The 20,896-nt window shown below is 52.4% G+C and overlaps 6 protein-coding genes and 2 pseudogenes across 6 annotated transcripts; 4 read left to right on the plus strand and 4 right to left on the minus strand.

Annotated features, from left to right (window-relative positions):
• Positions 1-333: 333 nt before the first annotated feature.
• On the plus strand, positions 334-1,548 carry SAPIO_CDS3398 (annotated as a pseudogene; the record flags this gene model as incomplete).
• Positions 1,549-1,685: 137 nt separating this feature from the next.
• SAPIO_CDS3399 (uncharacterized protein) lies at positions 1,686-2,818 on the minus strand (the record flags this gene model as incomplete). The annotated part of the gene is made up of 2 exons (XM_016786200.1): positions 1,686-2,478; positions 2,547-2,818. The coding sequence occupies 2 exons, from the start codon at positions 2,816-2,818 to the stop codon at positions 1,686-1,688; spliced, it is 1,065 nt and encodes a 354-aa protein (XP_016644206.1).
• Positions 2,819-3,491: 673 nt separating this feature from the next.
• Positions 3,492-5,157, plus strand: SAPIO_CDS3400 (Phenylalanine--tRNA ligase alpha subunit; the record flags this gene model as incomplete). Its single annotated transcript, XM_016786201.1, has 2 exons — positions 3,492-3,887; positions 4,015-5,157. 2 exons carry the CDS (start codon positions 3,492-3,494, stop codon positions 5,155-5,157), a joined length of 1,539 nt encoding a protein of 512 aa, XP_016644207.1.
• A 1,008-nt stretch (positions 5,158-6,165) lies between these two features.
• SAPIO_CDS3401 (Nuclear protein localization protein 4) lies at positions 6,166-8,481 on the plus strand (the record flags this gene model as incomplete). Its single annotated transcript, XM_016786202.1, has 4 exons — positions 6,166-6,249; positions 6,338-6,462; positions 6,552-8,010; positions 8,101-8,481. The coding sequence occupies 4 exons, from the start codon at positions 6,166-6,168 to the stop codon at positions 8,479-8,481; spliced, it is 2,049 nt and encodes a 682-aa protein (XP_016644208.1).
• A 744-nt stretch (positions 8,482-9,225) lies between these two features.
• Positions 9,226-12,929, minus strand: SAPIO_CDS3402 (Carbamoyl-phosphate synthase arginine-specific large chain; the record flags this gene model as incomplete). Its single annotated transcript, XM_016786203.1, has 3 exons — positions 9,226-9,333; positions 9,401-12,459; positions 12,584-12,929. The coding sequence occupies 3 exons, from the start codon at positions 12,927-12,929 to the stop codon at positions 9,226-9,228; spliced, it is 3,513 nt and encodes a 1,170-aa protein (XP_016644209.1).
• A 1,909-nt stretch (positions 12,930-14,838) lies between these two features.
• On the plus strand, positions 14,839-15,822 carry SAPIO_CDS3403 (Translocation protein sec66; the record flags this gene model as incomplete). Its single annotated transcript, XM_016786204.1, has 3 exons — positions 14,839-14,950; positions 15,032-15,336; positions 15,427-15,822. 3 exons carry the CDS (start codon positions 14,839-14,841, stop codon positions 15,820-15,822), a joined length of 813 nt encoding a protein of 270 aa, XP_016644210.1.
• A 523-nt stretch (positions 15,823-16,345) lies between these two features.
• SAPIO_CDS3404 lies at positions 16,346-16,780 on the minus strand (annotated as a pseudogene; the record flags this gene model as incomplete).
• Positions 16,781-17,703: 923 nt separating this feature from the next.
• SAPIO_CDS3405 (uncharacterized protein) lies at positions 17,704-20,325 on the minus strand (the record flags this gene model as incomplete). Its single annotated transcript, XM_016786205.1, has 6 exons — positions 17,704-18,897; positions 18,984-19,257; positions 19,320-19,462; positions 19,552-19,780; positions 19,836-19,909; positions 20,281-20,325. 6 exons carry the CDS (start codon positions 20,323-20,325, stop codon positions 17,704-17,706), a joined length of 1,959 nt encoding a protein of 652 aa, XP_016644211.1.
• Between the last annotated feature and the right edge of the window lie 571 nt (positions 20,326-20,896).

Below are 20,896 nucleotides of genomic sequence, written 5' to 3' on the forward strand. Positions count from 1 at the left end.
AAGAAAAAGGAAGGGATCGTGGCGCTTTCGAGAATGTCGAAGTCTCTTCTCCGTTTTGAAGTTGCTGGCGTGAATGAAGGTCCGTGTAAAATGCGTTTAACACCGCGTGTTGAACTTGCAGAGTTGCAGTGATGAAATTTTAGCACCTCTCGACTGATAAGATAAGCAGCAGGCGGGTCGATCACACCGCCTTCTATTTACGGCGCATAGACTCTGTGAATCTGGCAGAAAATAGTTTTTCCAAGAAAAAAAAAAAAGTTCAACCTTCCTCAGTGGTACACCACTTCAGCAACCGGCATCTCTAGCATAGCACCAGGATCCAGGTCATCCAAGATGGCCTCCACGACAGACTACCTCCGGTTCACCGGCCACCGTTCCTTCACCCAACGCCTTGTCCTAGCCACCCTAACGGGCAGGCCCGTCCACATCTCCAAAATTCGAAGCACCTCACCCACCAACCCCGGTCTCGCTCCCCATGAAATCTCCTTCCTCCGCCTCCTCGAGGCCGTCACGAACGGCAGCACCATGCAAGTGTCCTACACGGGTGCCACGATGACATTCCACCCGGGTCTAATAACGGGTTCGAAAGAGGGCTTCGGCGCGGGCGAAGGCGGCGTCATCGAGCACGCGCTTCCGGATTCGTGCACGCGGGGCGTGACGTATTTCCTGCTACCGATCTGCTTGCTGGCACCATTCGCGAAGACGCATATGAACGTGCGGTTTACTGGACCTGGTGTCATTACGTCGGCGACTGAGACGGGCGATATCTCGGTCGATACATTCAGGACGGCAATCCTGCCCCTCTTTGGGCTGTTCGGAATCCCCCCGGCGAGGATAGAGCTGCGAGTGCTGAATAGGTCCTGCCCCGGCCCCGGCGGTAAGGGTGGTGGCGGTGTTGTGGAACTGCGATTCGAAAGCCAGGTTAGGTTACCAAAGACGCTACACCTGAACCGGAATGCCGGTCGAGTAAGGCGAGTGCGCGGTGTTGCCTACAGCACAGGTGTGTCTGCGTCGAACAACGCGCGCATGATCCACGCAGCGAGGGAGATTCTAAACCCTCTTGTCCCCGACATTCATATCGCGGCGCAATACGATCAAGCTCCCTTAGTCGACATCGGAGGCAAGTCGACGGGCAAGAGGCGGAAGGGTATCGGTTTCGGTCTCAGCTTGGTCGCTGAGTCCTCGTCACCCGGCGTCATCTATTCCGCCGACGTGCCAGCCCCGGCATCGGGTGGTGTCGTCCCAGAAGACATAGGCAAGAGGTGTGCGTACCAGCTATTAGAGATTATAGCGCAAGGGGGGTGTGTTACTACAGTGTCTGCGAGCACGGTATTGACTTTAATGGCAATGGGTTCGGAAGATGTTGGCCGGTTACGTATTAGTAGGAACGTCTTGGGAACCGAGGAGGTCGTTGGATTGGCGCGAGATTTGAAGACATTTGGTGCTAGCACTTGGGGATTGAGGGACGTGGATGATGACGATACCGATGATATAATAGTCTCAGTGAAAGGGTCGGGTGTGGGCAATGTCGGGCGGAAGGTCGCGTGAGCGCATAATATACCACTTGGGAGAAATCGGGGCGCAAGTTTAGGGAGTTGTGTGAGATCAAATAATTCAGGCAAAATAGCAAAGTGCGCCCGAGAAAGACGCAATGGTTTATGTCCAGGTCCTGTCCCCGTCTATACCTAGCGCCCAGTTGTTCTTGCATTTCTTTCTCGCGCCAGCAGCGTGGCGAGAGACGCCGTGTAGCCCAGCGTCCTGATAGAGTGAGCAGCGGCGGCGCTATAATCTGTACTTGCCAGGCGTATGCTCTGCAAGAGGTGAAACTCGCCTATCATAGCAGTTCCAGATGCATATATTTCAGACAGCTGCCGGCCAGAATTAGAAGACATCGCAGGTTCCGAGATGAGGCTAGTCGTCTCATCATCCTCATCCGTGTAATTGGTCTCTTCCATATTGTCTAGCACAGCACCCATTTCTACGTCCTGGTAAGGAGTATTCGCATTCGAATCTCTCCTTTCTCGTCGCCGTCGCCTCCGTCGCCTCCGGCGTTCCCGCCGTTCTTCTCCATCTAGGGTCTGCAGCCGAAGCTGCCGGCGTAGTTCCGGGAGGAAGTCAATGCTTCCGCGGTTGGGCTTTACGGCGCCCCTCAGAGCCTCTCGCTGAGAGTGAACAGCTAGCATCAGGGATTGTATCGCCAGAATAAACGCGTCGAAGGCGAGAAGTATTAGCCTTGACCTTGGGGGCGTTTGCCCTATGAAATCAATCACGATGCCACCATGAAGGAACCCACGTGAGGCCTCGGTTCCTTTAGGCAGGGTCATGAAGATGTGGCAGAGTATGCACACGACGTTTGGGAAAAGAATCGAGAATACATGCGCAGGATAAGCCGGCAACGCGATCGGAAACGATTCAGGCTTTGGAGTTAGGAAGGCGTAGTGGGAGAGGGCGCGGAGGAGGAAACGAAGAAATGAACATCTGTGGTCACAGAATCCTCCCGTTAGCGACCAGTGGCCATCTGGGGATACCAGCCGGGAGCCACTCACTCTAGGTAATACAAGGTTCCGATCTCGAGGAAGAACAAGCTGTCTAGGCTCGTGAGGAGGTGTGTTATAAACTCGAGCTTCTTGGATAGGGCCGAGCCCGACCTTCTGGTCCGCCGACGGCGGCGACGGGATCGGGAGGTCTCGGCATAACTGCGTTGATCGTCGCTCTGGGGTTCTGAGTCGCTGGCGTGGTGGTTGTCATTGTGGCTTTCGTTGTCGTTTCGCGACTGCGACACCGGAGGTGCCGGCGTCGGCATGGAGTCATGGTTCATGGCCTCATTTGAAATCGGGAATAGCTTCAGAGACGGGAGCGATGCGCAGCTCTGGACATGTTCGAGGTGCTAGTAGAGAGGAGGAATGATAAGGTATTGATCGTCAGAAAGACTCGCTAGTAGTACACATTTGTATTCTCTGTATGTTGTGTCTCGAGATGGGGGAAAGAGAAAATAAATTAGGAATTATGACCGTCATTAAACAACACCTCGGTGGTTATTAAGATGTCGTTGCTCACCTGGACTCCTCAGTGATGGCATTTGATCACTGTAACCATGTTTGCCAGGTGGTGGGATATGTACTATCAAGTGACGCTGCATTGCAGACAGAAGGCACAGTGTAAAGTTTCAAGTTCAGGTGTTAATCACGTGTGTTTGTAGCTGATGGCGGCTTGAGTGAAACAGACAATTTGCGGCAGTGGCTTGATCTTTGGCGGGGGTTTGGAGGGGTTGCCGTGGCTGGGACACCAGCTCCAGGGGCCTAGGATGAAACACTGTGCACATTAAGACCTGGGCTAAGAATTATTCCAGCCAAAGTCGAGTCATCGGGATCGTCCTAAGGTGGGCTCGCTCTACGAAATATACTTCCATGCTGCTCGACATCCCCAAGTCAATTGCAAAACTTGACTCGTTAAACCCCATTCTCGCGCTTACTCCCAAACCACCCACAGCCATGGCCACAGCCGACAATGGTCCTTCTGCGGACCTTCCGTCCAGAATACTCTATGCACTATCGACAAGCGAGCCGGTACTCACCTCCGAGGCCTTTCCGGAGGTTCCCTTCGCCGAGGTCAAGGCCGCCGTTGATAGCCTGAACTCCAAGTCCATGATCACATACAAGCCTTTAGAAAAGGAACTAGCACTTTTGGAACCCGAGGGAGAGCAGATCGCAGCCCATGGCAGTCACGAGGCGAGGGTTTTCGAGGCGCTCCGCTCCGCCATGGAGGGGCTAAGCATCCCTGAGCTAGAGAAGGCCATTGGCGACAAGACGGTGACGAAGCTTGGCCAGGGCAAGGCTTTCAAGGAGAAGTGGATTTCAAAGACCAAGGATGGCAAGCTTGTCGCGACAGTACGCACTTTCCCAACCTCAACCCCACCATGCTGTTATCTCTACCCCACCAAGTGACGATTTTTTTTTTTTTGTTCTTCTTCCTCCTCCTCGCTGGTGCTTGATCTAACACACCCTGGCTCGACAGGCGAAATCTATCGAAGACGTTACGCAAAGACAACTCCTAGACATTAAGAAGAACCAGACGCACGATGCAAAGGTCATCGCCGACCTCAGGAAGCGCAAGCTTATCAAGATCCAGAGAGTCATCAGCTTCTCTGTCTCGAAGGGACCAAAATACGCCCTCGAGGTAGTCAAGCAGGAAACGGATCTGACGGCGGATATGCTCGCGTCCGGAGCGTGGAAGACGGTCGACTTCAAGCCATACAACTTCAACGCCCTCGGTGCGGATCAGAACGCAGGCGCTCTGCATCCCCTGAACAAGGTCCGCCACGAATTCCGACAGATCTTCTTTGAGATGGGTTTCCAAGAGATGCCCACGAACCGATACATCGAGTCCGGCTTCTGGAACTTCGACGCTCTCTACGTGCCTCAACAGCACCCTGCGCGAGATCTCCAGGATACCTTCTATGTTGCGGACCCCAAGATCGCCGACCAACCCCGATCGGAAGAGAATGGCGAGTTTGAGGCGAAGTACTGGGACAATGTTAAGGAGGTGCACCAGGATGGCTTGTTCGGCTCCATCGGCTACCGATACCCCTGGTCTGCCGATGAGTCCCTCCGCCTAGTGCTTCGTACACATACTACGGCTATCTCGGCGGCGGTGTTGCGAAAGCTCGCGTCTGAGAAGGGCCCCGACGGCAGGCCACCCCCGGCTCGGTACTTCTCGATCGACCGTGTCTTCCGAAACGAGTCCGTCGATGCCACCCATCTTGCCGAGTTCCACCAAGTAGAGGGTGTTATTGCGGACTACGGTCTTACTCTTGGCGGCCTTATGGAGTTCATGGAGATCTTCTTCGGCAAAATGGGCATTACTGATCTCAAGTTCAAGCCTGCGTACAACCCTTACACCGAGCCTAGTATGGAAATCTTCAGCTACCACAAGGGCTTGAACAAGCTTGTCGAGATTGGCAACAGCGGCATGTTCCGGCCAGAGATGCTCGAGGCGATGGGTTTGCCCAAGGACATGAGGGTATACGGATGGGGCCTTAGCTTGGAGCGGCCGACGATGATCAAGTACGGCATCTCGAATATCCGAGAGTTGCTCGGCCACAAGGTCGATCTCGGATTCATCAAGAGGAATCCGGCCGTCAGGCTGGACAAGAATTAATGATGGGGCATGGTTGTGGTGTGCGGAAGTTAGTTGCTAGGGATTAGGAGATAGCGGTGGCGTCACGGATCATACGAACATAGGGGCGCTCATATAATGATCGTATCGATGGCAGTCTTAAAAAGTGAATAGGGTAAAAAAAGACGCTATCTACTCTTTAGATGAAAATCCCGTATAGAAATCCCAAGTTGCCATGGGGTGGACGCATCACTCATCTTGGGACGGTTTGACAAAGCTTATGTTGCTTGTACATTGATGCGGTGGCGCCATAGCCAATACCTCAATAATAGTACATGGACTTGGACTCTAGCTGTTCCAAGCATTGAATATGGGTTAAAAAAAGAGAAGGGCTATCTCGAGGATTGCTATTTTACATTACCAGGCGCCTTCATATCGGAGTAGTTTTGGTCCCAGTTCAAGCTGGAGACTGTGTTGGACTGATGCTGAAAGCGAGGGAATGACTAATCTCAGTGGGCAACAACTAAAACTTCGATGACGCTTCGCTGTAGCAGCCTGGACAATGGACAGACTGCCAAGGCCAGGTACCACCCAGTGACATCAAATGTATCAGTAACCTGCATACTTCGAGAAGTACCTCTCAGAAGCTGGATCTGTAACCCCCCTCAAAGCTCTAAAGCAAAGCAATCCACTTCCACCACTTTCGATCATTGTCATCAACACCGAAGGCAACTTAGAGCAAGGTTGACTACGTAGCTAGAATCCTCTTTTATTTTGTCACGGCTTAAAGCTCCTTTTATAATGTGGCGACCCTGCCCCTTCCCGTAACATCACCTCAACCCTGGCTCCCTGGTTCATTGAAGTGCCATAAACCTTGCCCAATGCATCTACCATCTGCATGTTAATTAGTCCATTGCAACCAGCTTCTTCGGACTGGACCTGAAGAAACCCCACCATAGATTGTCCACTGCACGCCCAAAACTCATCCTCAAACAACCACTCCTTCTGTCGTTTGAAACAAGCTTCACTCGCCAGCCGCCCGCGCTCAACATGCTTCTTCGAGTACGAGGGCCTGATGGCATGATCAGGGTGTCCCTGGAGAAGACGGACACCTTTGGCGATCTCGGTCGAGAAGTATGTCCAACCCGCCGCTTCCCCCTCCAGTCAAGCCGAACATGAAGCTTGCAAGATCCCTCCTCCCCTGCTAACTTTGAGCTGCCAGATCCTCCCCCAGCTACCCGATACTGTCGATCCGCGGACCCTTACCCTCTCCAACGCACCGACTGGCGGCGACGTCAAGTACTTGAAGGATATTGCCAATTTCAAGATAGGACAGGTGGGCTTGAAGTATGTTAATATGCGCCTTCCCGCCGCGCCCCTGCCCATGGCCATGCTGTTCGTGACGAAGAGAGTGTGTGTCCACTGACGCATACTAGACATGGCGACCTCATCTTCATAACATACAAGCACCGAGCCGCGTCTGCTGTCACGGACCAAAACGGTGACTCGACCACTGCTACCACATCATACAGGTTGAACGGTAAACCGATCCTGCCCAGCGAAGAAGTCCCGCTTCCGAACCCTGATATCGTTACAGTAGCGGAGGGCCCTCGCCCTTGGGACACTGTCAAGCAGTCTCCACTAGATGACCTATTAGACAAGAAGGATGGCAAGATCCCAAGACAGCGCAATGCCATGTGCCGACATGGTCCCAAGGGAATGTGCGACTACTGCATGCCCCTCGACCCATTTAATCCCAACTACCTTGCCGACAACGGCATCAAATATTTGTCATTCCACGCGTACCTGAAGAAGATTAATTCGGCGACGAACAAGCCCGAGCACGGGAGCTCCTTCATTCCTCCCCTTTCCGAACCTTTCTACCGTGTCAAACCAGACTGTCCTTCCGGACACCCCCAGTGGCCCGAAGGCATTTGCAGCAAGTGTCAACCTAGCGCCATTACGCTACAGCCCCAACCCTTCCGAATGGTAGACCACGTCGAGTTCTCGAGTCCAGAAATTGTCGACTCTTTCATCAATGCCTGGAGAAAATCCGGCAGCCAGAGGCTGGGTTTCTTATACGGTCGGTACGCCGAATATACCAAAGTACCCCTTGGAATCAAGGCGGTAGTAGAAGCGATATACGAACCTCCTCAACTCGATGAGAGCGACGGCTTGACGTTAGAGGCGTGGGAGAATGAGAAGGAGATCGACGAGGTCGCAAAGTTGTGCGGGCTAGAACGAGTGGGTGTGATCTGGACAGATCTTCTCGACGCCGGTAACAAGGACGGGTCTGTTATATGTAAGAGACATATCGACTCTTACTTCCTATCGTCCCTTGAAATCTGCTTCTCCTCCCGTCTTCAGGCCCAACATCCGAAGACGACGAAATGGAGCCACAGCGGCCGATTCGGGTCTCCGTTCGTAACATGCGTCATCTCCGGCAACGAGCGCGGCGAGATCGACGTTTCGGCTTATCAAATGTCGAACTCTGCCGTAGAGATGGTCAGGGCAGACATCATCGAGCCGTCGGCTGACCCGGGCGTCATGCTTGTCCAAGAGGAGGAGGAGGATCCCACCGTCGCGCGGACTAGGTATATTCCGGATGTATTTTACCGAAAGATGAACGAATACGGCGCCAACGTACAAGAGAATGCGAAGCCAGCATTCCCTGTCGAATACCTCTTCGTCACTCTGACTCACGGTTTCCCCGATGAGCCGAACCCCGTGTTCACGGAGCCTGGGTTCCCAATCGAGAATCGCGGATACGTGGGCGAGAGCCAGGAGCACTCGGCCGTCACAAAAATGCTGAGGCGATCTAGTGGCAAGGACCTTTCTTCCATTTCCAACTTTCATCTCCTATGCTTCCTCCATCAAATGGGTGTTCTATCAAAGGTAAGGGCTTCGAAATCAAAACCTTTGGTTCCTCATTAGGAGCCGGTTTGCTAACCATGATCGTTCTACTTCCTTATCTCTACGCGACAGGACGAGGAAGCACTCCTATGCAGAGTCGCGTCCCAGCACGACCTCGCCGATTCATATCAATTGCAGTCCACCGAGGGCTGGCAGACCCTCAAGGCCATCTTGCAATCGACTGGTGAGCCCTCTCCAACCCCACGTTCCAAGCGCTCACGGGGGCCCGAAGACAACACATCTCCGAGTGGAGCCTCAGTGACCAAAAGACGCCGCGGGGAGGAGCCGCGCGCAGTCGAGGGCCGTCAGCTGCCCAAAAAAGAGCCAACCGTCGAAGCGCCCCTTGCTAAACGTTTGTCTGCCGTTAGGCTGAACGACGACAAGTCTTCTGGGAAGAAGGCTCGTTCGAGTCGCGGGAGCACGGAGGATGAGGACGTGGTCGTTATAGAATAAATAAATTGGGATTTTGTCCAAGGGCTCTGGCGCAGATGGCAGAAAGATGGAAGGTCGAACGAATCCCCCTGGCCGAAGTAGCTTTTTATCGGGAGATCTGGTACGAGCAGAGCCGGGATGAATGTTTCCAGGCTGAGTTTCGTATGTGTGGTGGTTGTTCTTCGCATCACAGGAGGCTTCATAAGGTTTCACGGAGTCAGAGGACCGGTTTGCTAAACATGGAAATTATCAAGATTATGACTGAGACAGCTGAAGTGAGAGTGAGACCTCAGTTATTAGAGAGGAGAATTGTGATGAACGGCTCTCCCATCGCAACTCGCTTCCAAGTTAAGTTGCGCTGCGTCAGTCGACTCGAGTCGACCATCAGAATCACGTACAACGCTTCCATACACAGAGCACTTATAAATGAATCGAAATCTCTCCTTCATCTCGGTATCTACTTTTTTTTCTGTTTCCATTTTTGCTTTACCTACACGCCATCCCGTTTTGCAGATCACGAACCCAGAACAACATGAACATAAATGATATAAACACAAACCCGTAAGAACCACCAACATGAAAAGAAGAGTGATCTACGCGTAAGAAGAAAAGAGAAAGAAAGCAAAAGCCAAGATGGAAACGCATATCCTTAAAAAAAAACACTAGAAATGGCAAAAAGCAAATGGCTAATATGGTATTCTCCTTCCTTTTAAACCCACCCATCCGACCTCATTTACTTTTATATTCTCTTCCTGAGAAATCAATTTACAGGGGCTTGCCGCCAATGAACTCCGACCACCGACGGACCTCACTTGGAATACCCTCATTTCGAGGAAGCTTCTCGCTCATGCACTGCGCGAATAGCATAGCAGTCTGCGGGGGTAAATGTTAGCAATTACAATCCACATGTAATGGCAAAGGCCCTTAAAGGTCTACTTACGTTGGGCTCCATGAACAGAGGGACGCCGAAGTCGACGGCGTTTCGGCGCATGACGTAGTCAACATCCGTAACAGTCTTACCGCGAGCCTGCGCTAGGTTGAAGACACCGCGGATATCATACTTCTCGAACACCTCACGGAGGGCTCGCTTGTCCTCCGTGGGGAACTCGATAACTTGAACATCAATCTTGCTCTTCGCCGAAGACTCGAGGAACTCCTTGACCGTGTGGTCGGCGGCGTAGAACCTGAATCCGAGGGGCGCGAGGTAGTCGACGACGGTCGTGAGCCAGTTCTTCCCAAGCTCACCGCCGAAGAGGAGACCCTCGCCGGGCTGGGGTACCCTGAAGTTCATAGTCGACTGGAGAGAGGCCCAGTAGGCCTCGGCGAGGTCCTTTCCGAAGCAAGCAATCTCACCAGTGCTGGCCATTTCGACGCCCAAGAAGGGGTCAGCACCAGCAAGACGAGTCCAGGAGAATTGGGGAACCTTGGTCGCCAAGTAGTCGCGCTTGACCTTCATTAGATTGTCGTAATTGGGAATGTCCTCGCCGACGAGCGCCTTGGTGGCGACATCGATGAAGTTGACACCGAGAACCTTGCTAACGAAGGGGAAGGATCGAGAAGCACGGAGATTGCACTCAATGACCTTGAGCGCGGCCTCTCCACCGTTAGGATCGTCGGCCTTGATGATCTGCATATTGAAGGGTCCGGTAATGTTCCATGCCTTGGCCACCTTCTCAGCAATAACCTTGACTCGGTCCATGGTCTTCTCGTCAAGCTTGGAAGGAGGCAGGACAAGGGTAGCGTCACCAGAGTGGACACCAGCCTGCTCGACATGCTCAGAAACAGCGTGAATAACAAGCTTGCCCTTGGAAGAGACGGCATCGACATCAATTTCCTGGGCATCCTCAATAAATTTGGTAATGACAACTGGGTGATCGGGGGAAACGTCGGCTGCGGCTTCGAGCTTGACCTTGAGATCTTCCTTGCTACGGATGACCGTCATGGCAGCACCAGAGAGGACGTAACTGGGACGGACGAGAACAGGGTAGCCAACCTCGTCGGCAAAAGCCTCAGCAGCCTCGACGGAGGTAAGCTCCTTCCAGGCAGGCTGGTCAACGCCGATGCTGTCGAGAATCTCAGAGAACTTCTGACGATCTTCGGCCTTGTCAATATCCTTGGGGTCGGTACCGAGAACGTTGGCCTTTCCAGTCTCCTGAAGTCGAAGAGCGATGTTCTGAGGAAGCTGTCCACCAACGGAGACGACGACGCCGGAAGCGTTCTCAAGCTCGTAGATGTCCATGACTCGCTCGTAGCTAAGCTCCTCGAAGTAGAGCCTGTCGGCAGTGTCGAAGTCGGTTGAGTAAGTTTCAGGGTTATAGTTGATCATGACAGTCTTCTGGCCCATCTGCCTAAGCGCCTGGGTAGCGCTGACAGCACACCAATCAAACTCGACGGAGCTACCAATACGGTAGACGCCGCTACCCAGAATGACGGTACCCTTGTCCTCGAACTCGACATCGTGAGTGGAAGCATTGTAGGTAGTGTACAGGTAGTTAGTATCGGCGGGGAACTCGGCAGCCAGGGTGTCAATCTTCTTGACCCATGGGCGAATACCCATGCTCAATCGGCATGCCCTGACTTCGTCTTCGGTGCTGTTGACGGCCAAGGCAATTTGCTTGTCGGAGAAGCCCATCTTCTTGGCGGACAACATCTGATCCTCCCTGACCGCTTCGAGGCTGCCGGCCTGCTGAAGTTCCCGGGTGCAGTTCACGATGTTCTGGAGTTTATGCAGGAACCACTTGTCGATCTTGGTAAGCGCATGTACCCTATCGACCGAGTAGTTCTCGTGAAGCATGGCCTGACCGACAGCAAGCCACCTTCGATCGGTAGGGTTCTGGAGTTCAGCATCAAGATCCTCGAACTTGTCACCCTGGAAACCGAGGAACTTGGGATCAACCTGGCGGATAGCCTTCTGGAAAGACTCCTCAAAGGTACGACCAATAGCCATGACCTCGCCGACAGACTTCATAGCGCTACCGATATCTCGCTTGACATGTTGGAACTTGGAAAGATCCCATCGGGGAATCTTGGTGACGATGTAGTCGAGAGAAGGTTCGAAGTTGGCAGTAGTCGTCTTAGTAACAGCATTGGGGAGCTCGGGAAGGGTATGGCCCAAGCCGATCTTCGCGGCCGTGTACGCAAGAGGGTATCCGGTAGCCTTAGACGCCAAAGCAGAAGAGCGAGACAGACGAGCGTTAACCTCAATAACCCTGTAGTCGAGACCATCAGGCTGAAGAGCATATTGCACATTGCACTCTCCAACAACACCGAGATGCCTGACAATCTTGATAGCAGCACTTCGGAGCATGTGGTACTCCTCGTCGCTTAGAGTCTGGCTGGGTGCCACAACAATGGAGTCACCAGTGTGGATACCGAGAGGGTCGAAGTTTTCCATGTTGCAGACGGTGATACAGTTGTTGTTGGCGTCGCGAACAACCTCGTACTCAACCTCCTTCCAGCCCTTGAGGGACTTCTCCACCAGAATTTGGGGCGAGAGAGTGAGGGAGCGGGCAGCCATGTTGCGGAGCTCCTCCTCGTTGTTCGCGAAACCGGACCCGAGACCTCCAAGAGCATAAGCGGCACGAACGATAATGGGGTAGCCGACCTTTCGGGCAGCATCGATAGCCTCATCAACGGTTCCGACGGCGATGGACTTCGCAATGGGGATGTTGATCTCCTCGAGAGCCTTGGCGAAGAGATCACGATCCTCACTGAGTTCAAGGGTTCGGACACTGGTTCCGAGAACCTTGACGCCGTACTTCTCAAAGAGACCCTGGCGCTGCATCTGAACACCAAGGTTCAGGGCAGTCTGACCACCGAAAGACAGGAAGATACCATCGGGCTTTTCCCTCTCAATGACGTAGGACACGTATTCGGGGGTAACCGGTAGGTAGTACACCTCATCGGCGAGGGTGTGATTCGTCTGGATAGTAGCAATATTAGGGTTGATAAGTACCGAGGCAACGCCTGCTTCCTTCAGAGCTTTGAGAGCTTGAGATCCTATTTACAGGGCGAAGCCAGGAGGTTAGCTTGGATGCTGCCAGGATGTGCTCGCGTGACTCGAATTGAGACCAATCGGCCGCCTAGCAGAGAGGCAGGGGAAAAAACGATTGGGGGATCGAACCGGAATAATCGAACTCTCCAGCTTGGCCAATGGAAAGACCACCGCTTCCTACGACGAGGACTTTCTTCACGTTAACCTGGGCTAAGGGCTTGACGGCGCCGCTAGCGAGGTAGGCCTTGGAGTTTGGCGGGGACTGCGCATCAGCAGCGGTGGACGCTCGCAATCGAGTCGAGGTAAAGAGGCGCTTCTGGGAGAGGGTAGAGCGGCCATTCTGGAGTCGGAGGAGAGGAGAGGAGTTGAAAACATTAGACGTGAGGCTGCGAGCAGCAATGGGAGTAGGAGAAGGTATTATCCGTCGGCCTTGTCGGAGCAGAGCCGGAGCTTGACCGGCGAGCCTGCCAGACATGGCGACGACGTACTGTAAAGGAAGTAGCGGACAGATGCAGATAGAAGGAGCAAAAGAAGGTTATCTAGCGTCTGTCGGTCCCAATTGAAACTTCCTAGACAGTACGGCTCGGGAGAGGGAGGGTCTGGGGAAGAGAAGGTTGTGACGACCGAGGGCGGTGGGAGGATGGGCGGGATATGGGATATTGGGATATGACTCTTTTGGAGGTGGGATGTGGATGTCGGAGAAGAAAAAAAAAAAAAAAATTAACGAGCCAGTGGGAGACGGCGCCGATAAGATAAGCACTGTGTCTAATTCAGCCAGCCAGCTACTGACGATTTGACGGAGCTAGGCGAAGCTAGTGGGTAAAAGTGCCCTGAAGACGCTAGCTGCATGCCCGTAAAATTCTACCTGCCAGCAGCACAAGCGCACAGCGCAGAGCACCGCGTGCAATTATCTGCAAGCAGGCGCAAGCCGCCCGCCTGGTCCTTCAGGTACCGCAGACCGTCCCTGGGTTCATCAATTGATCTTAACTGTGACTCTTCTTCAGAACTACCACCATCAAATTGGAGTCAATGTTGAAGTAACACAGTATGCGAACCCCCTGTTCACGGACGGTGTCCCTGTCCCGCTAACCCATCTCCGTCATAATGTCAATTGGCAGGTGCCACGGTATTACTCTGTCGGTAGGAGCTTGCTCTTCTGCTCTCAACAAAAATCCATGCTCTCTGACCGTATCATCTGTGTCCAGATACAGCTGATATTGTCCTGGATCTGTTCATGCGAGTACGACCAGCGGTGCAAATTGCCTCACTAACACCCTGCAAACAGCCACCCACCTCGCAACCGGAGAGATCCAGTAAACGTAGTGGGCTTTGCTTCGTACAAACAATGAAGTACGAAGTAAGTAATATGGTGCTCCACGACATGGCTGGCCAGCCCGGCGACGAGCTGTGGCATTGGAGAATGTATGACCCACCGCCAATCTGGTCGCCAAGTTCAGGTGCTGGTGCTGGTAGAGAAGAAAAATTTTCTTGCCAAGTGCAGAGAGGAACGCTCCTCTTGTGTAGATGCACACTACTTCGTACAACGGCTGCATTTAGACATCAACCTCACCTCTGCAAATCAGGGTCATCGAGACATTCATTCTCCCCTGTCCAATGACATGTTTCTTCAAGTGGGCGAAGCCTTTGCGTTTGATCTAGCCTGCATATCTCCTATATCTCTGATCGGGCTCTGTGACTTCACTATTAATTGTCGGATGCCAACAACCCTGAAGTCGACATGCTCACAACAGCTCTCGGGATACCTCGGCATGACCATCTTGTTTAACTTCCCCTGCAAAGACGAGGCTCACCAGGCTAGCATCGGTGCTTCTGGTCAAGTTTAGAAAATAGAAATCACTGTCTCCGAGATTTTCGGCGCTGAAAAGACGGCCATTGGCCAATCACCACGCCGACAACTCCCCAAAGTGAATCCACTGCCGGAATCGGAGTCGCACTGATCAGTCAGCATCGGCCCCGCGGTGGCATTCAAAATCAAAATCCAGCTGTTTGTTCATTGCCACAAATATCTTGTGAATATCCGCTAAAACATCGGGAGAACAGCTCAAGCCCATGCTGCCCTGTTCATCGGAATTTGCCGTCCGCCTGTTGAGGCCAGCAAACGTCAAGCGTGAAGTGTGTCTTCCCGAGTCCAAAACCAAATTAATTCGTCCAGGTCCAAAAGAGAACAGCTGGCCGCGACTTTCGTTTTCTGATGTAATACTCCAACAACCACCATCAAAACCTAAAGAGAACATCCGTTCTAACCCTTTCGCTGCCACTTGAGCAGCTGTCATTCATTCTCTCCTCCTTGTCTCTTCTCCCTTCTCGTTTTCGCCCATTTTAATTGAATTCGAATTCATCAAGATCTCACATTCGTCGCGAAAATGCTTGGCATAGAAATAGACTGGGTGGGCCTGGTCCTCCCCTTTGCCTACCTCATCGTCCTCAGTGGCTCCCTAATGACCTTTTCCAGCATATACCGGAAGCGCAAGGCCAGTGAGTTGCACCTTTAAACATCGTCTTGTTTGTGGCCGTGATTTGAAACCTGTGACACTAATGTTTTGCTGCCATCGATAGCTCAAGCTGCGAACCTGGAGCCATGGTTTGGCCCACACCTTCAACGAAACATCTACCTCTCCCTCCTCCACATGGAACCCGAAAACGGCGACGAGAAGTCCGAGAAGAAGATCCCCGATAACGTCCTAAAGGCCGCCCTTCTTCGCCGCGCCGTCGAGGACATCAACCGCCTTGTGCAGATCCGCACCGCCAAACAAGCTATCACGTCTCTGCTTCAGAAGGGAAGCGTGGGCGACGACTTGTGGCAACGCTTCCAGCGCGCCGAGAAGGAGATGGAGAACGAGCTCCGCGACGTTGTCATGGAGGTATAGTCTAACCGCGAAAACAAAACAGCACCTTTTGGGGCCATTTTCGCAACTGGCGTGATGCTAATTTTGTGCGTGTGTTTTCTCTAGGCCAACGGTCTCGCTCCGAACTGGGGCCAGTTCATCTTCCAGTCCGCCAACGAGATCGCCGTTAATGTCCAGTTCCGGAAGCGTCTCGAGGAGATCCAAGGCAAGGTTGCCAGCGAGAAGGAATGGTGGGAGAAGCGTCGGGCCACCCTTGAGACCGAGCTCTTGAACGACGAGGAAGCGGAAAAGTCCTCCACCGGAAAGCCCTCTAGCGAAGATTCTGCCGTCCTCGTCGATCCCGGCACCCCCTCCGCTACTCCCGCTGCCACACCTGCGAAGGCTCCAGCTGCCTCTACAACCCCAGCCGCTACCCCTGCCGCGACACCCGCGAAAGCTCCCACTGGGAACTCAACTCCCGCTACGGGAACGCCGTCGAAGAAGAAGAGGGGCAAGAAATAAACTCGCTACCTTCTCCGTACTTGATCTCGAATTTACATTACTTCAAGATGCACTTCACAGCCGCTTCTTCATGTCCCCGATGCTCAGCGTGCTTCTCTGTTCCAAATCATAGAAGAGGGATTAGTTTGATTGGACGATGGAGAAAGAGCAACACCACTTCTGTAAATTATATCGCCGACTGTTTTCTGTCTCGTGTGGGCGATGGGGGCAAAGCATATACGGGCATTCTTATGTGGGCGTTCCGGTTCTCGGTTTCTTTTCTGTTAGTTTCCTTGGGTCCTCTTCCTTTTGATACAAATCAGTTGAGTACGGGTGAATGGATGTCGAAAGAAGGAAAAAAAAGAAAAGTTCGACTTATATTTCGCTTCTGAACTGAAATCGTGGCCTCAAATCCTTGCTTTCGGCGCCAAATCAAGCGTACATTCCCTATTGAAGACTCTCCAATCTCATATGCTCCTACCCGTCATTATTTGCAAGCATCATCGCTGGAAAAATCAAATATTATAACCTTCTCTCATCGCCATCAATAATACCACCTCATCTTCTTCAAAACCTCATCGTCAGGAATCTCAACCCTCGACCACGCCTCCACGCCAGGACCCGGACTCTCACAGCCCCTCAGACCAATAAACCTCCCGAACCTCCTCCTCTTCGTCTCGATACCATCGTTGTCGTCCCACCGAATGGGGAGGGGATATTCCGTCTTCCACTTCCAGGAATCATCGTTACTGCCGCCGCCGTTCCGTTGGTGGTAGAAGGCGGCCAGCTCGTCGAGGTCGGATTCGGTGAGCAGCCAGTAGTTGACGAGGAGGCGCGGGAAGCTGGGGTGGATGGCGCCCGTCGTGACCTGCACAAGGGGCGAGAGAGGGAGGGCCATCTCGGCGAGTTTAAGGCGGAAGGCGGGGGAGAGGGCGGAGCGGCGAGTGGTGAGGCTGGGGTAGATGGATTGGATGGACATGGTAGTAGTATTTTTGTTCGGTTTTTTTTTTTTGTTGCTGTGCGCGTTGGCTTGTTCGAGGGAGTTGAATATAGAGAAGATCTATCCCAATCTTGTTTAGTAGGCTGCTTTGGCAGGGGATTCTCTCTGATGCAGATAGCGACGGAGAACTTACAGTCAGGAAAGTCAGGAAATCTTTGGGACTGTATTAGGCCGCATTAGCGATGTGTATGTCGTCTGGGTATATGGAAGCTCGCTCGTCCTCGTAGACCGGGAACCGTCCTCGACAGTGCGGTTGCGGGACGTCAAGGCTAAAAGAAGTAAAATGTAGAAAGAGACGCTCGCCGAGTCTGGTCTCCCAGTCTAGTGATGTGAGGGTGAGGTTCAGCAAAGGAGCTGAAACTGAATGAGGTTCATAGAAGAGAGACAAGAAAACTGAGAAATAGAGACGGCAGGAGTGTCTGGCTTTTTATAGCTATTGTGGCTCATTGTTGTTTCTTTGAATCATGGGAATTCTCATCTACGGCATGACCCACGCATATCTTTTGTCTAAGAAAATCCGAACCCGTTCTCTCCTTCCACAGAGGGAATGTCATAGTGGCCGTTTCCCGATGACGGGCCTGGCTTTGCTGTGAATACCTGCATAAAAGGGCCTGAAAGTGGTGCTGGATCATATATACATGGTGAGGAATCCCTGGGGAAGAAGAAGAAGAGAATAGAATCCTTTGGAGGACTGGGGATGGACATTGCCTTGTCAAATAAACGCAATCTCCTTCCAGTCACTGAAAGGAGACAAACAATGGACTCATCCCGACACAGTCATAAACAACAATGCGCGGCATTAACCCGAATCGCTATCTCAACAGTTAAAAAACAACTCCCATCAAAGAAGACAACAATTCTTGAGACACTCTCAAATCCTCGAGTCCCGGCTCGTCGCCCCCTCACAACCACTTCAACTTAGCAACATGGTCCGTCTTCTTCTTACTTGGCTTTACAAAGCCCAAACTCTTCAACTCGGCAAGACCCTGATAGAACAAAGCCAACGCCGCCCTCTCATCCGCATCGTCTCCGGCATCCGTAGCAAGCACGCCAAAGAAAGCCGTCCGTAAATCGGCAACATTAATCAAGCTTCCAGCCTCTTGGTAGAAGTGGTACAAGATCGACGCAGGCGGCGACAGAGGCGATATGGCCTCGCCACCGTCACTTCCATCGCCGCAACATTGGCAGCCTAGATAATCACGCGGTCGCGCGAGGGCGCGTTCGAAGACGGCGCGGAGGCGAGGGGTGAAGACTTCTTTGTGGGGTATCCTCGAGTCGTAGTACCAGATCTCGTGGAACGGGGAATGTGTAGGCGGCGCCATGCTCGCCATGAGCTTGACGGCCGAGACAAGGTTGTCGACAATTTTGGTAAACTTTTCGTCGACTTCGGTGAGAGCTGCTGAATCGTGGCTGAGCTGCACCTTTTGAGCCACGACAGTTGTCCTCACAATCTTGGTTTGGCCACTATATTTGCTGCGTAAGGTGTGGCCCTCTTCTTTTGCTTCAGCAAGGAGCTTCTCAGACCGGTCAATCCACCTTGTCAAATCGTCGCATACATTCTCATCCGCGTGGGCTTCGTGGGCGAGCGCATCTCTGAGATTAGAGTCTTCATCGGCGGGGACATCGCCATAGTTGTTCTGGCTTAGTGCAGTACGCATGTCCTTCATAGCTGAGATGATACGATCCGGCTCCATCTTTCGGAGTGCAACGATCGCCTCATGGTCATCGGTAAGATCAATACCTCGATTTAATATCTCCACAATGATCGTAGCGTATCTCCCTTTATGGTAGCCTAGAGCCGCCAAAAACGACGCGGCTCGATGAAGATCTACGGCGTATAGGGCCTTGCCGTGCCCCACGCCATGCTCTGCTCTTGCTTCGCCGATGAGAAAATCGTCGTTTTTAAGCCACTCTATAACTTGTTCACGCGAGCGACTGTTGTTCGCATCGAGGAGCTTCTCGATATGTTTGGCAAAGGAGGGCAAGGATCGAAGCGCTTGGTAATGTTCTGGCTGAATCCATTCCAACTTTTCAAAGTATTCCACTCCTTCAAAAGCACTCAGGGGGTTGGCGTAGTAGTGACACATATAAGCATACTATGAGTATGCTTGGTCAGTAACATATTTCTTTAGGAAGTGAACTAGGGCCCCGCAGGGGGTCGGACGGGGAAGTAGAAGCATACCTTCAGTGCACTAATGAAGTCCTGAACGCCGGAGACCTTTTCGTACTGCCGGTTGATCATGGTCTCAAGCAAAGATCCCCCAACGAGCAGGGGAATATCGAGCGAAGTCACGGCCGTCTTGATAATGATATCCTCCAAGACACTAGTCCCTTGTGTGACGTCAAACTCTGTTCCATGGAGGTGCTCACAAACGGACTTGCGGAGCCGGCCTTGGAGGAGTTCTACAGAGGTGGCCACGCCAAATAGAAGGGTGAAGGGTATTTGCGGCCAGTTGCTTGGGTCCTGTCAGACTCATCATACTCCGCGGCAAGAAGGTTCGGGATATCGTCAACTTACCTGAAAACGAGAATGAGATCGGATAGGAGCGCACTATCAAATCCCTCGCTGTCCTGAAAGGCGATGAAGACATGGTCGCAGCCGCCTTGTGCCTTGATAAGCGCGTGGACGGCCGCTAGGTCATAATTTAGATACTTTCGATTCTGAGGAACCGTAATCATGTTAGCCAGCTCTATCTGCTAAAAAAAAGCCCTAACCTGACATGGGAAAAGAGGGAGAAGGGAAGACTCACGGATTTCCCAATCATCAACTGCCCGTCCTCTTCATCGGATGCCTTGCACGTAATGTCCTGGATAATCTTCTTCAACGTAGCTTTCATATTCGTCGCATCTGCCGATCTCAGCCTCACAAACTTGTTCGCCGGAGACGCAAGGAGACTCTCTTCAAGTTGCTCAAAGAGAAGGTCTTGAGATGCGAGGTTTGGCCCCGTCACCACGAACGCACAGGAGATCTTGTCGCCTCTACTTCCGTCGTGAGAAATATAGCCATTGAAACTGTCATGAGAAAGCAACTTACCGGTTGTCCTTGGCTGTCTCAACAAAAGAACCGACATCTTCAAGCGTAGCACTATTCGCATCCCTCAACATGCGCTTCACAACAGCCCTGTTAGTTCGTCTTTCCACACCCCACCCAACTCAACAGGATACGTAGAAAAGGAGTTCTTGCCTTGATGCGACCCTCGACACGAGACCATGTCTCTCGGAACAATATCTCCCTCCGCTGAACTGCTTCCGGCTTCTCCTTCCCCTGTAGCAGTGGCACAAAATGAGACCGCTTCTGCACTGCCGTCTCAGCAGCTGCAGCCTTCCCCTTCGGAGTCGCGCCCTTTTTGGATGTACGACGCCTTTTTGCTGGCCTCTCTGGCCTTGAATCTCCTTCATAAGGGTCGAAGACATAAGCGGCCTATCACTTTCATTAACGATGGACTGAGACGTATGGCTTAACAAGGGGGTGGTTTTACCTGGTGGTCCTCCTGGTCACCTGCACGGGATTCGACATCTGACATGACTATAGAGTATTAAGAAAAAGATAACTTGAGCAAGAATATTATAGCTCTTGAGTGAGGCGCTTCGCAACAGCCTTGAGTAAACCAACACTGGATGTTGAATGCGGAGCTTGGGACGCGCAACAAGAAGCAAGAAGCAAGGGAACACGTACAGTGTGGGAAAATCACCTTTTGCCCTTCAATGCATGGGGATCGCGGGAATTACACAGTGCGCAAATGACGGCCAATATCGAGATTATTTTAAACTCACAAAGACAACGAAACGAGCAAGCTTGAAGATATTTAAGACGGAGATAAATCATCAAACACCATTTTCTTTCTTGTATCATTCGTAATGTGTGAGAATATATATAGAAACTCGCTGCTAGTACTCCTGTTTGCCATAAGTCCGTCACCAAGCGGACCAGCGAACAAGACTTTATACTCTGTGGGAAACCAGGCAGCCACTCGCTCGCGGGGGACAGGCAAAGCGAAGTCGTCCGATCACCTCTCCTCGACATGCCGGAATGCCTGCTGTCCGTGGCACCCGCATTCCAGGGCCAGCTTTACCCCTGCCCTGCCTGGCTATCTC

This window comes from Scedosporium apiospermum (genome assembly GCF_000732125.1).
Source record: "Scedosporium apiospermum strain IHEM 14462 chromosome Unknown SEQ_SAPIO_0088, whole genome shotgun sequence".
NCBI lineage: Eukaryota > Fungi > Ascomycota > Sordariomycetes > Microascales > Microascaceae > Scedosporium > Scedosporium apiospermum.